The 13,938-nt window shown below is 36.6% G+C and overlaps 2 protein-coding genes and 2 non-coding genes across 5 annotated transcripts; 1 reads left to right on the top strand and 3 right to left on the bottom strand.

Moving 5' to 3' along the window:
- Positions 1–80: 80 nt before the first annotated feature.
- LOC137948733 (uncharacterized) lies at positions 81–6,168 on the bottom strand. The gene is made up of 8 exons (XM_068794888.1): positions 6,002–6,168; positions 5,883–5,917; positions 5,733–5,778; positions 5,514–5,623; positions 3,070–3,144; positions 1,229–1,304; positions 352–429; positions 81–270 (listed from the first exon to the last, which is right to left on the bottom strand). Exons 1-7 carry the CDS (start codon positions 6,084–6,086, stop codon positions 368–370), a joined length of 489 nt encoding a protein of 162 aa, XP_068650989.1. The 5' UTR covers positions 6,087–6,168; the 3' UTR covers positions 81–270; positions 352–367.
- Positions 6,169–6,690: 522 nt separating this feature from the next.
- On the top strand, positions 6,691–12,882 carry LOC137948625 (zinc finger A20 and AN1 domain-containing stress-associated protein 9-like). Of its 2 annotated transcripts, none has more exons than XM_068794731.1 (2): positions 6,691–6,885; positions 11,988–12,882. In XM_068794731.1, the coding sequence occupies exon 2, from the start codon at positions 12,168–12,170 to the stop codon at positions 12,678–12,680; it is 513 nt and encodes a 170-aa protein (XP_068650832.1). In that variant the 5' UTR covers positions 6,691–6,885; positions 11,988–12,167; the 3' UTR covers positions 12,681–12,882. The 2 variants fall into 2 exon arrangements, with proteins under 2 accessions (XP_068650832.1, XP_068650830.1); XM_068794729.1 differs by having other exon boundaries at positions 11,953–12,882.
- A 637-nt stretch (positions 12,883–13,519) lies between these two features.
- Positions 13,520–13,603, bottom strand: LOC137949143 (small nucleolar RNA SNORD24). The gene has a single exon (XR_011111715.1). It is a non-coding gene; the product is annotated as a small nucleolar RNA SNORD24 (small nucleolar RNA).
- A 168-nt stretch (positions 13,604–13,771) lies between these two features.
- On the bottom strand, positions 13,772–13,849 carry LOC137949161 (small nucleolar RNA R12). The gene has a single exon (XR_011111732.1). It is a non-coding gene; the product is annotated as a small nucleolar RNA R12 (small nucleolar RNA).
- Positions 13,850–13,938: the final 89 nt, after the last annotated feature.

Below are 13,938 nucleotides of genomic sequence, written 5' to 3'. Positions count from 1 at the left end.
ACCGGAGATGTCTCTTTTGGGGATTGCAGAATCAATCCTAGTCGGTAGGGTCGAACGTACGCAAATTAATTTATGCTATTTCTTCTTAACTTTCTTCAAAACATATATAAATCTTATCCAATAGGTCTAAGTCAACTCACAGAGCAGGTCCTATCCGAGAGCAGAATTTGTGTAGACGGTACAGTAAAATACATTTTGAATATTTTCAGTAAAATTACATTTAAATCAACTTCATAAAATACAGCAGGAAGCACTCCAACGTCACAGGCCCTGCACCAAATACTAGTCAATTAAGAGCAATAAACTCGATCAAAACAGGCAAAAAATGATTGGCCATGGTTCACCTAGTACCCTTGTGTTATTTTTCCTAATTCCACCCGAAGTACCTCGTCCCGCCAAGACGCCTTGCCAATTCAAAGTCCTTTCTCACTGTAGCACCAAGAAAATAAACAGGAATAGAAAAATGAATCAAGTACTGTCACATGTATAGTTCAAAATGCAAAAAGAAATGTGCTATATTACTGTAACATACTGGTATATGTAGCATCTAATAGTTGATAAAAATTGATTGCTACCATAACTGATAGAAACATCCATGTCTCAGATGGACAGTAAGGTGATCAAGATCAAGCCTTTCCCTCTCCTGATTGGCTGCTGATCATGAAACTCAATCTATGGTTGCTTAAGAGGAAGCATAATAGTCTATGTTACAGAAGCCCATCCTAATAAATATTATGGTGTGATGAAACAATTGTTCTTTCATACTCTAGTGAAAGGATGATTCTCAGGCTTCAACAAAAGAACACTATCAGAGTGTCCTTCAAGCAAAAGAAAAATGTATAGATCTTGCTAAAAACTCGTACAGGTCAAATAACAATTTACTAGAGTTTATTTCCTTTTTTTATAATGTTGCATCCCATACCCTGAACCTCACACTAGAAACCTCATAATGTAGCCATTGAGCCAAAGGCCCTATCCACATAAAGTGCTATTATTGAGTCCCTGACTTTTAATTGAAATGACTATTTTTCTTGCTTGGATGGTATAAAAAATATGATTCATAGATTCAAATTTGTCTACAGACAACATATTATTCCTACAAACACCATTTCATATTCATCATGTGAGCCCTTGATACGAAGTTTTTTTGTAGCCTGTCTCTCTAATGAACATAGTAAATAATTAAAATAAGTGAATTCAAGAGAATAAAAGAAGTTTTAAAACATACTCAGTGTAACACGCTTAGCATGTATTGCACATAGCATGCTGTCTTCAAATAAGTTAATTAAATGAGCTTCTGCTGCCTACAAAAAGAACAATTCGGTAAGTTCAACCACAAATACGAATATTTTGCAATGATAATAAATATGAATACTGACATTTTTTTGTGAAGACAAGAAATATGAATATTTTCCAAGTACTAAAAGTTTTGCTAGCTTGGCTTTATGGAACATTAGCAACAAAAGGAACCAGCGGGTTATTAGAGTTAATAGTTACACCCTTTTGTATAGTACTAACCATGTACATGCACATCATGCTCATTAGTAGCAAGAAAAAGGAGTTGTATGAGTTGAGAAGTAAATATGGAAAAAAAACAAAACACGAAAAACTATCAAGGGTTCTAGCTTCCTCCAAAGCATTTCTAACATTAGCATGCTCCTGTGTAAAGCTCTCCCACTGGTTAAACCAAAGAAAAATACAGGCAATTACTTTTAAGGAAATCCTGGCTTTGCTGACCTTAGGAGACAGTTTCTCATGATGTTGATCAATGTTTTACAATGAGTGCACAGAATTGGCTCACACAGGTCAATCATTGATCATCCAGTACAACTTATTTTAGTATTAATTGACTTTTTAATGACTCAGGATAGAAAAACCAAATTACTAGCTTGAAAATTTAATAGCATAAAAAGGTTATAACAACTTATTTTACCATTAATTGATTTTTTTAGTGACTCGGGAAAAACCCAATTACTAAGCTGAATCAAGAGGAGGATCAACTTTTGCATAAGTAATATGATCGAGGTTTTTTGCTTTCAAGAAAACAAAAAGTTTTAGGTAAATTCAAAGCCGACAAGATCCTCACTCTGCTTCAACCTAATCTAAATAATCAGGTAAGTCCTGGTTTTACGACATGAATCATAACATATGAGTGACCCAAAGGTACAGTGGCTTCATAAGTATCAAAAATCAAGAATTCCAACCACCCTAAATACATTCTCCAAGTCTATGCTTCACCCAGAATTAAACTTGTACTAATTTAGTAGATAAAAGCAGACAAGGGTCACCATCATGATCAGCGGAATTGCACAACTAATTGATTTATCAGATAGTATATATCCAATTCACCTCCCTAATATGGTTCTACATAGTATACTTCAGCCTGACTGAGAGATGAGTAATTTGTATCCACCAATAACAGCAGACATATCAAACTGAGTACAAACTATGGTATTTAGTACCATGGAGAACCTTAGTCACACCATCAACTAATGGCATATAGATGAAAGGTCTTGACCTTGAGCATGAGAATGTACAATGTAACATTCAAATAAAAGAAAGTATTCATAAGGTTCTCAATATTTCTCCCAGAAGGCCACAATTGAACTGTTTCAAATGCACCATTCCAGCTGATGTGGAAGCAGATAGTTTCATTAATAAAGAAGCTAGGAAACTACATGAAAATATTTATTGTCTTGGATTCAATTTCTTAATATAAGCTGTAGATGTCTTTTTTTTATTGAATTTAGTATTTACACCCAACCATCACATCGCAAACACAATCTTAAATGTCTTTGTGGAAAAGTTAATGCCCATATTAAATTTTCCACTAAATAGCTCAACAAATCGATGCAATTAGAGTTCAAAGTCATGATGAAATCAGATTCTTAAAAGATTAAGTTGAAAAGGGGAAAAAAAAACTCAATGCAATCGAAAATGGAGCTTATAGCAGAACATGCTTTTGTAGGAGCACATGGCAGGCACGGCAGTGGTTTGTGTGGAGACAGGCCTCTGCTTGTGCATGAGAGAGAGAGAGAGAGAGAGAGAGAGAGAGAGAGAGTTTAATACCTCCTGCAGAGCTAGCAAGGCTTCTGCTGTCCACCGTGTTACAGTTTGAGAGATGGAAAAGTTGATCTCCCTAACCTAAAATGATTAGCAAGATTCACTGAGTACTATACTAGTATTAAGAACTTCAAATACACTAAACACATGAAAAGATAACAACCTGGAAGAAACATCTTCCACATAACAAGTGAGGTTGCAAAAAGTTACAGCAAGATTACTTAAAACTTTGATTGCCTCCATGAGAAGCATGATAAGGTAGAGAAGCTAATGAATGATAAAGGGAAATCTACCAAACTGCAAAGAGCTTTCCAAGGAAACTCATCTTTAATGGTATTAGTGTTTTGCTAATACTATTTTTCAAATAAATGTTATGCACATGATAAATGTATATGTCTGCCAGGTTTTGAGGTTTACAAGTTATGAATCTACTTATCCATCCATTTCAAAAACAACACAGAGTTGAGGAAAATATTGGAGACAGAAATCTCCCACAGCATTGCACCATCTTGCCGCGCAGTAGAGCAACTTACTTCCTTCCATAGCCACTGAGTTCATATGGTTCTTATCAGCATGGTTCAACATGTGAGTATCTGATATCCAAGAGTTCAATTCATATCAGCCATATCAGCTGACAAGTCCCATATCGGATTCTTCATCAAGAAACATGCTTCAGAGCGAGAACCTTCAAGTTATAATTGCCAACAAAGTGTTCAGTCCTTATCCCATCTTGAAAACATTTGGAAACTATTGCACATACCACAGACAAGCCTCCTAGCTCCATGTTGCCAGTTATGGAATTTTATAGGTGACAATATAAATAAATGATGGTTGTCAGGAAGCGCACTTGTTGGCCATCTCAGGCAACATGTCCCTCATCAGATTCTTCATGGAGAACCATGCTTTGGAGTTAGAACCTTCATGTTATAATCCTAACAAAGTGCTCAGTCCCTTTTTCCCAACTTTAGAGCATTTGGAAATTTTTGCACATTCCAGAGACAAGCACCCCTGCTACATATTCCCAGTTATGGAATTTTTTTACGTGACAATGCATTGATTTAATGATTGTCCAATGAGCCCACCTGAACAATACTCTCATGACATTCTCTTTCTTAATTATCTAGTACCTCTTATATGAAGCTGGTTGCTCTTTCCATCTTCTGATATTGAGAAAATATTCGTGTATGATTACATAGCTTATCTAGGGAATTTGATCCCGAGTAAACAAAATGATAAGATTAAGGTCGGCAGTATATGGGGCTCTCATGGAGACAACTTGCAGCTGACATTCATGTTGATGGATATATGCAGGATGTCTGGGATTCTGAAACTCCATAGAATCTGAGATTGCTACTCTTTTATCTGGCCTGAAATTATTTGGCTGCAGATATTCTGAGGCAAGCCTTTAACATTCAGCAAATCTGTGAAAGACACTCAACAAAATTGCATAGGAACAGAGACTGCAAACATTACTCAATTTCCCTACTGATTTGAGTTAGCTTGGCCAATATACTCTCAACTCGATGTAACTGATTTTTCGATGTACTTTTCTCCACATCTTACAGTTATAAGCTTTGTGCTGGTAATACACTTCATATCTTACAGTCCAATCTCAAATCATATAACTGCAGAAATGTATCCAGAGCATTTTACACCCTAATTCTCTTTTGCAAAGTTCAAAAATGAAAAGGCCTCGATCCAGCATAAACAACTAAAGCTTTATTACATGAATTTTGCAGTTCAAGTTCACAAGAAACAGACTGGTCCTTGACCTTTGATCAAAAGAATCAACTAAATCACTTCTCCTCTTTCAGCCTCCTCGTATTACCAAAATTTGAAATTAATGTTCTGTAATGATGAAAACAAAACGAGTGCATAGGCTGTCTGAAGGAATTAATATGCAAAACCAGCGTCCCTAGTCAAAACACTATCTTAAAATAAAAATAAGAAGCTAAATTTTGGAAAAAGAGAAAAACTAACAAAGAATTTCAGTTAGAAGTGAATTAGAATTGAAGCAAGCCAGTGGAGTAAATAACAAGACATCTCTCAAATAATAGATTAAAATATTACACACGAGGATAACTAAAAATATAAAAGCGCTACACTAAGATTCAGAGGGCACAGATCCAACCGTTCTAATCAGTAGAAGTAGAAGTAGCCTAAACATGGATTCAAGTGCACTAGTTACAGTGTTTAAAATCTTTGTATTATGGATATATTTTGTTCTTTAGTGTCCCTTCAAGATTAGTGATGCAAAATTGGATTTGTGCCAGAAAACTTAATTGTAAAACGTGAAATTCTGGAGGACTCCGTACTTCCTAGAGAACTTTAAATATATGTGTCCTAAGCGAGACTTGAGCAGAATTGACCCCAGGACTACTCTAAGAAATACTGCAGCCTGTCAAGACGAAATTCCAGAAGAATGAGAAACTTTTTGAAGCCATACTCACTATTCGGACGAACGGAGCATGCGGAACAAGGAGGTCCCCAGACTTCTGATATTTTCGTATTTCACGGAGAGCAACAGTTCCTGGCCTGAAACGGCGTGGTTTCGAAGCCCCTAATGTCAGCAATTCCAGTCAACTACGGAACCTCGAAAAGAACAATAGAACCCATAAAATTAACAAACAAGCAAAAAAGGCAATCAGAATAGCAAGAAGAAGATTTGCCTGCCGGTGCATGTGCTTTGCCACTCCTTATGGTCGCACTGCGTGCCTGTTGACCTCATTTTTCAGCCGCATTTCATGAGTTCCAAATAATTGAAGCCACTGAAACCCTAAACGGCAACAATAACAAAAAAAAGAAGTTCGAAAGAGTACCGTAGCTGACGAAGACGCCTCCTGGGACCTGGGACCTGCGGTTGAAACACGGGGAAATGTGATCAATCAGGGTTAAGCTCCTGGCAAGTAAGAGCTTCCATCTTTGAACGATAGCTGACCTGAATTCCTAGTAGGAGTAGAAAGTTGCGCCAGCAGAGATCGCTTGGGTCCTTTTTGACGGGGAAAATGTTTCTTCCTCGCCATGAGAGCATGGAAGAATTTTCTTATTTTGAGCTTTTGAAGCAGATGCGATCTCCGTGCTGCAGGCTACCATGCCCGAGACGGAGGGATGGTGCTAGCTGAATAAAATTCGGTTCCCGCCATTGTCTTCGTTTGTATTTCATTTAAAGGGGTATTTCGAAAGGAGTGGTCGAAACTTTGAATTTTAAAAGAAGTGCACAGATGTGGCTTATTTCAGAAATAGGACAAAATAAAAACCCTAATTCCTTTATTCTCTTGCGAGTTAAGTTTATTTTTTAAATATATTAAAATAGTTAAATATAATGCAAATATATAAATTTTTATGTTCAATCAAACCCGGTCTCCTTATCTTAATGTCATAAAATAATATTAAGAAGAAGGCAAAACCTCGATTATCTTAGCCGGGTTTGCCTGAGCCTCTTGTCTGACCCGTACGCCATTTGGTCTGAGCCTTAAACTAGCTGGGGTCAATGCTTAGATCTAGCGTCTCGTGCGCCTCTCACAGAGAAAAGTCTCGTTGTAGCATATGGAGTCGTTTGGTCCATTTTGACAGAAGCGTTGCTCATCTCTCTCGCTCGCTCTTCTCTCTCTTTCTCTCTCTCTCTCCTTTCGCGCTCCAATAATTAGGAGAGTCGTTTTTATATGCAGCTGTTTCGGGCAGTGCGGGCAGCTGTGCCTTCCGCTTCGAGCTCACACGCTGCAGTTGCTCCGGCGAAGATGATTTGATTTTATTAAAGCCCTACCATCTCTCCGATTCCTCCTTGGAAATAATCGCCTTCAATTTCGGTTTCTCTAGATCCAGGTAACTGTTATATCTCTCTCTCTCACACACACAGACTAACTCACGTATATCCATCGGTTATCTGTGACCTCTTGTTTCCTTCCCTTTCCGTGGTTCAATTATCAGTTGTACATCAAATAAAAATGGATTTTGTGTTACTGAGTTGAAATTCTGGAGTAAGTGCAACTCGTGGCCGTTTTCCATCAGATCTGGATGCGTTTTCGGGTGGGTTCATTTTTGTGAATTTTGATGGTGTTTGGTTTTATACGAGATTTTCGATTTGACGTAGTTTGGGGAACGTTTTTGCTATCAGTTATTCGGTGTTTGACTCTCTGCCTGTTTTAGATTGTTTTATTCAGTAAGATGTCTGAATTAGGTTCAGTTTTCCTGATTTTGTAATTTATCTTTCTAGGTGATTGGGTGCTTTTGAGGGGTTGAATTCTGTCTATCATAGTGTAAAGAACGAAAGAAGTTCTTGTTAATTTTTTAGAACTTTGCCATCAGCCGATTGTAAGTTTTATTTTGTGTTTCATCTGTTTGCGTGTTTAAAACTTCAATTACTTTTAATTTTCAATTATCTATTTTTCTAGGCTTGCAAGTCCGAATGACTTGAATGCTTAATTTTGTATACAACTCAGTACACATAGGTTAGTTGAACTGCATATAAATACTTGCTGTGGTGGTATGACTCTGGTTTTCTTACTTAAATCGTTGTGTCATAAGTGAGCTCTCAATTATGGTTATTGTTAATGTGTGGAAAAATCTCATCCTCCCTTGGTTTATACATTGGGTAATTCCTTGAATTCAATGTATGTGGTTTTATAATTGAGCCTTTGGCTCCTTGGTCATGTGAAGTGTTTCACAAATTGATATGTTCTCATTAAGGTTCAGGCGCATGGGGTACTTGTCTGCTTGTGTGCGTAATTAACATTCATAAAGAAAGCCTGAGAGGTTAATGTCTGTTGACTTGGACTTCTTCTCTGGCTGCAGTAGCCTGGCTACATGTGCCATTTCTATTTCGGATATATTATTATTTTTACCATGAGTAATTATCTGTATAAAATGTTTAATATGAGTTGCTTCGTTGAGTTATTTTCCCTGTTTGGATCTGACAAGTTGGACTTTTTTTCCCCTTGTTCCTAATCCTTTGCAATAGGAATTGATTATATTAGTGATGAAACTTTAAACCTCAAAATGCCTATGATGAATCACAAAAAATTTATTTGCCTTCTATCATTTTGCTGAAAAAATTGAAAATTGGAGCTTCTATATGCTTTCCAAAGTCAGTTTTTTCTCATCCTGGTCTTCATATGTTTTTGCTCCATATTTATCTAATTCTCACCTCTTAGATGGCAATCTTGATCATGAATGCTCAGTTATGCTGTTAGAAAACCTGTGCCTTACCTCAAGGTAATGAGGTTGTGTACTAAGATATAAATAACGAAATTTCATCAAGACAAGTTGTAAAAGTGCATCCCCTCCCGTTGTCAAGGTTAAAATATTCCATCTAAAAGAGGCCAATTCCTTAAGAAGTTTACCTCATGGATCGCATGCTTACTAGCATAGAGCTAAAAGCAGTGCGTAATTTTGTAAACTTTATGTAATGAAAAATAAGTTATAGAAGTAAGAATTACCTTGTCTTCTACTTGGAAATCATCAGCATGACTAGATCTGCGTTTTAGAAAATAAATTGATGCTATTATTTTATTTCAAAATTAAGATTCTAAAGCAAGTGTAATATTACCATTTTATGCCCTTTTTATCATGTTTTGTAACTCTATTAGATAAGCCTTTGATACAGTCCTTATTAGTTATCAATGAAGAAAACCGAGATATTAATTCCCTTGGGGACATAGGTCATATAATCTTCTCTTGTGGGTTAAATTGAAACTCGAAGTCCTCATTTAGAGAAAAAGAAACAAAGAAAATTTATAAATATTAAGTAAATTAGACTAAAGAATGCTCTAAATCTTCATTCATTGATGGATCTCCTCTCATGCCGTTGGTAGGTCCCTCTTTTTGCATAATCTAATTAATGGTGTATCAACTTGTTAATGTTTCAAGCATTAGACTGAACCACAGCCAGTAGGGGTCTATATTAGTTGAACAGGCTGTTCTCACCTGTCTCAGTTGTAAAATGGTAGCATAAGGTCATAGTGTTACATTTGTATTAAAAAAAGGATAACCTTATCTATGCATTTCCATATTCCAACACATATGGTGAGTGAAATCTTTAAAAAAAAACACACATGCACACACACACAAAAAAAAAATTATCACTCTTTATGAGTTTGCCTCTCATAATATGAAGACCAAAAGTTATCGGTTAAATAAGGGAGGAGTGAACTTTCTCAAAAAAAAAGGGAGGAGTAAAAGCCTGCTGGCAAGGAAACCTCTTGATAATTTGTTTGTAGTGCCTACTGGATGGTTGAGATGGTACAAGCATGTGGTTCAACCTCTCAAGTTTTGAAGAACCAGGGGAGAAATATTTGCTGAAAGTATAACTATGTAGGGAAGACGCTTTATGTGTAAATTTTGAAAAACTACCACACTTTTTGCGTTCATCGGAGGGTTGACCTTACCCTCCTCTATATGTATTTAGGTTAACGTTTTCAGCCCTTATCCCATCCACTTGTTTAATCACTTATCTCTAAGTCAGGTAGAAATGTAGAGTAAGAGGGCAAGTGGGAAAACCTTAGAGAGTATTGTACATCTGTCTTTTGGCTATATCTGCCGACAAAAGCAGATACAACCACAAATCCCTTCTATATAAGCGGTTCACTCTCATCGCATCATGCACTCAGCCCCTTCCCCTTCCTCCTCCATCTCTGCCTGCCCACCCCACCCCCCACCCCCCTCTCTATGTGCTCAGAACTACAAACCTGAACCACCAAAGAGGCAGTTCTTATGGGGATTGCAGCCGCAATCTCTGGTAGCAGCTGGAAGAGTGTGATTTCCCGTCCTTAGCTGATCCGGATGAAATCAAGGTGAGAAAGATTTACAATAGCCATTAAGGCAACTGTTATGAAGGTAATTACATTATTTTGCTTACTAGTAGAGGTCTATCAATTGCCATATGCCTCAGGTGACGTATCTTGAAGTTGGAAAATGATAGCCACTGTCATGTCTCTCATTTCTCTCTTTGGTTTTTTTCATTTATATATTTTTCCTTTTTTGGGTGGGGGCTTAACCTTCGAATCTCACTGATTGAATGATGTTTCAAGAAAAAGAAAGTTGTAAATTGCATTTTTGCTTTATATTTTTTTTTTCAATAGAGAAGTCATTTGATCTCAATGTTTATGAGTCTATTGGCTACAGAAAGGTCTTCTTTGTCAAGTTTGTGGTTAAGTCGATTAGGTACAGAATGGTCTTCTTGTCGAGGTTGAGGTGTACGAGAAGCATGCGCCTGTTATTTATGAGACACCTGTTTTCTCTCCATTATTAGGTGTCTACTGACAAGAATGTCACACAACGTGGCAATGCCTAAATATAACTTATTTTTCTTTATTTCTTTCCTACCAAGTCTGCATGGGTTGGTTATTCATTAGAATGGCACTTCATTGTGCTTCCAAAACAGCTTGATAGGGTGGAGACTAGATAACAAGCTATTGGTAGGCTGGACTACAATGAAAGATATTAGTTAAGTTAATGTTGGGTTGGAAGGCCTAGTGGTTTAATCTGTACAAAACATTAGTGATTACTATGAATCTTACATTCACTGGATATTACTATGAACCTTAAGTTGATATTCCTTTTTCTGGCTTCATTTCTTTCACTAATCTTTTTTTATTCATTTACTATTTCTATGAATGTAGCTGATTTGTCATACTAGTATTTTAAGATCAGTTTTGGTAGATAGTGTTGGTAATTTGCTCTTAGTTTCCTATTTATCCTTTTCGTAGTTGTATTTCCCCCTGGATACCCTTTTTCTGATACGGTTTTGACTTCTTAGTGCACGCTAGGCCTTCTTTTAACAAATATTTTAAACTCTGCAAATTCACACTTTCCATGTTTTTTTGTATGCATGGTGATGCATGGATAGTGTCCTTGTGTGCATGTATCTATCTGCATATCTATATTTGAGTAGGACCAATAGAATTTTGATGGTGGGTAATGATCAGAAAATTGGATCATCTTTATCTTAGAAGTTTGCTTTAAAGGGAGCTTCACTATGATTGTAATTTTCAGAAATTGTTTGTCAATATTATAGAAGAAAACCAGTCCTTTTTGTTTTGATTTGATGTGGACTCTGGTCCTTGGGCAATAAATTTCGATTTTTTGGAAGCTTCCCACTGCTTTTTTGGATTGATCTGATTGTGTTCTTTAGTAGTCAACTAATTTCCATCTCTGATATCATCTTTCCACCCTTTATATTGAATTATTGGATACCAATTTTTCACACTTGCTGTTTTTCCTCTGTTACCATTGTAAAAAGAAATAAAATAAATTGAAAAATAATCGAGCTCTGTTAATTAAGCAGCTAACTCTTTTTTTTTTTTTGGGTTCTGTGTTTGGAAATAGGAGTTATATGTTGTTTTTACTTTTATGAGGTCTGATTTCATGTCTGTTTCCTTAATTTGCTATTTTTTTTTTAATGTGCTCTTTTAAGAAAATCTTTTAAACCATTGAGAAAACAAGGAGATGCAAATATTGGAAACGAACTGCTCGATTCTCAAACTTGTACACATGGTTTGATTGTGTCATACCTTATCATTCTTCATTCAATAATACTCCTAAGGTATTACTACTAATGTGCTTGTGTGGGAAATCGCTGATACAAAGAAAGTTTTTTATTCTTTGGAAACTCCTCATTCTCTTTCCCCCCTTTCTCGTACAGGCACACACAGATTAGTTATAGCTATAAGTTGAACAATCTCAAATTTGGAAACATTTAATGCACTATTAGTTTTTCCAGTTGGTCAATATCTTCAGTGGTTTAGTTTAATTGTCATTAGTTATGATTTGCTGTTATTATTGAGAATTCTGTTTCTTTATAATTTCAGTCCTGTGGTTTGGTTGTTAATTGTTCAAGTTTTCCATTCATCTTTGTACATTTTTTTGCTTGATTGTCCTTCCGTTATGCTGCAGCTGATATCACTGTCCATACTTGTTCTGGGTGTTAGCTGTTGGAGCGGCAATTACTTGTTGATGTCAATAAAAAAATTAAGCGATTCAAGAAGTGTTTGTTTGGTGCTTGTTGCTGGGCATGTACTTCAAGGACTTGCTTTTTCATTCACATAAAGTGAATCGATAATCATAAAACTTCAAAGGATCACAGGAGGGATAACTTCTTTTGTGTAACAATGGCTCAAGAAAGCTGGAAAACAGAAACGGATGAGACTGAATGCCAGGCTCCTGAAGGCCCAATCTTATGCATCAACAACTGTGGTTTCTTCGGGAGCTCTGCCACAAATAACCTCTGCTCCAAGTGTTACAGAGACCAGTTCATGAAACAGCAGCAGTCGAAAGCATCTGCAGTTGTGTCTACAGCAGAGAAAGCACATGCAGCCTCAAATTCAGTACAGTTGGAAGGTGTTGCAGAAAGACTCCACAAAATTGAAGAAGCCATCCCTACTCAAGCAGTTGCAGGCTCCACATCCGGAGGCAGTGAGGGCAAACCACCTAGCAACCGTTGCATGACTTGCCGCAAACGTATCGGTTTGACTGGGTTCAAATGCCGCTGTGGGGGTACATTCTGCTACCTTCATCGCTACTCAGAGCAGCACCAGTGCTCGTTCGACTACAAAAGCACTGGCCAGGATGCTATTGCCAAGGCAAATCCTGTAGTGAAGGCCAATAAGATCGAAAAGATCTGAAGAATGCTCTCAATTAGGAGAGAAGTTACTTTGCCTTGATGTGTTTCAGTAGCTAATCTTTGGAGAGTGTGAGACAGACCCATCAGGAGCAGAAAAGGTATTGCTGTGTTGTTGGGAGGTGCTCGTGTGATGTTTGTGTGTAATTATCTTCAGTGTTAAATAATTTAAACTCTAGTTTCAGTATATATCTTGTTATATATAATTGATGTGTATATTCATCTCTGACCACCCAAGTGACCACTGTTGCCTGTATCACTATTCAACCACTAGATTCATCAGTTTATGTCATGTTACGTAATTGATGTGCCTTCTTGCTACTCATACTCGTTCCTGACCACTTCGTTTTCTTTAACTGCAAGTCTGCGTAGGAAGTCACTAGTGTGTCCTGAATTGAACCAGATCGGTTAATTCGGTCAAGTTCAATCATTTTCATATAAAGAAATAGTGCAAAATTTCTTAGTAAATAGGGTAGCAACCAGGTTAATGTCAGATTCAATCATTTTCTTCTAAAAATAATAATAAAAATTTTCGTAAAAAGAAGATTCAAGCTTTTCATTATCCTATTTTTATTTATAAAAAAAAAAAATTCATTTTTTATAAATTCATCCAAACTTTTTAACTTGTTCATTTGGGTGTGACCGCCAATCCACACCAGATGTGAATTGCAGCATACAGAGAAGCCCGGCGAGCTGAAATCATACATAATCAGCTTGATTCGTCGTCACAAATAAACTTGAGGAAAACAGCCTGAGAGGTTTGGGAAATGCGAATTAAATTGAGAATAAAATCATTTTGTTTACCAACAATAAAACAATCAAAACCGAGGTATAATTGATTAGAGCCTCAGAGATCTTGGTGGATAGAGATCATCAGATGAGATAAATCCCATCAAGAGTAGCAAATATTTATATGCATCACGGGCCCTCGACAAACAAATACAAATTTCACATAACATCAGATGAATCGTCACAATTCTACAGATTGACAATGTTCACTACTCCTACGCTTTTTGATTCGTTGAAAAATAAAAACCAGAAGTTCAAAGCAAGATTATATCGATTTTTTTTTCACAAAAAGGAGGAGAAGATATGATTTGTCAGAAGTAGCTGGTTATGAAATCATATAATAGAATCAGTGGGAATCCGTCTGATTTTCTTCATCATCCTAAATCAATCTCTCCCCAAACAAATTTCTAAGGACAAAAGCACATATTGCTAAATATTTCTACCTTGTCACCGAAAAATCCTACACGTTTTAA

This window comes from Aristolochia californica, unplaced genomic scaffold (genome assembly GCF_029961685.1).
Source record: "Aristolochia californica isolate CCGP_79_NKW_82.1479 unplaced genomic scaffold, dmAriCali1.0.hap1 SCAF_13, whole genome shotgun sequence".
In the NCBI taxonomy this organism is placed as follows: Eukaryota; Viridiplantae; Streptophyta; class Magnoliopsida; order Piperales; family Aristolochiaceae; genus Aristolochia; species Aristolochia californica.
The sequence above is the reverse complement of the archived record's forward strand: the minus strand, read 5'-3'. Positions and strand labels throughout refer to the sequence as shown.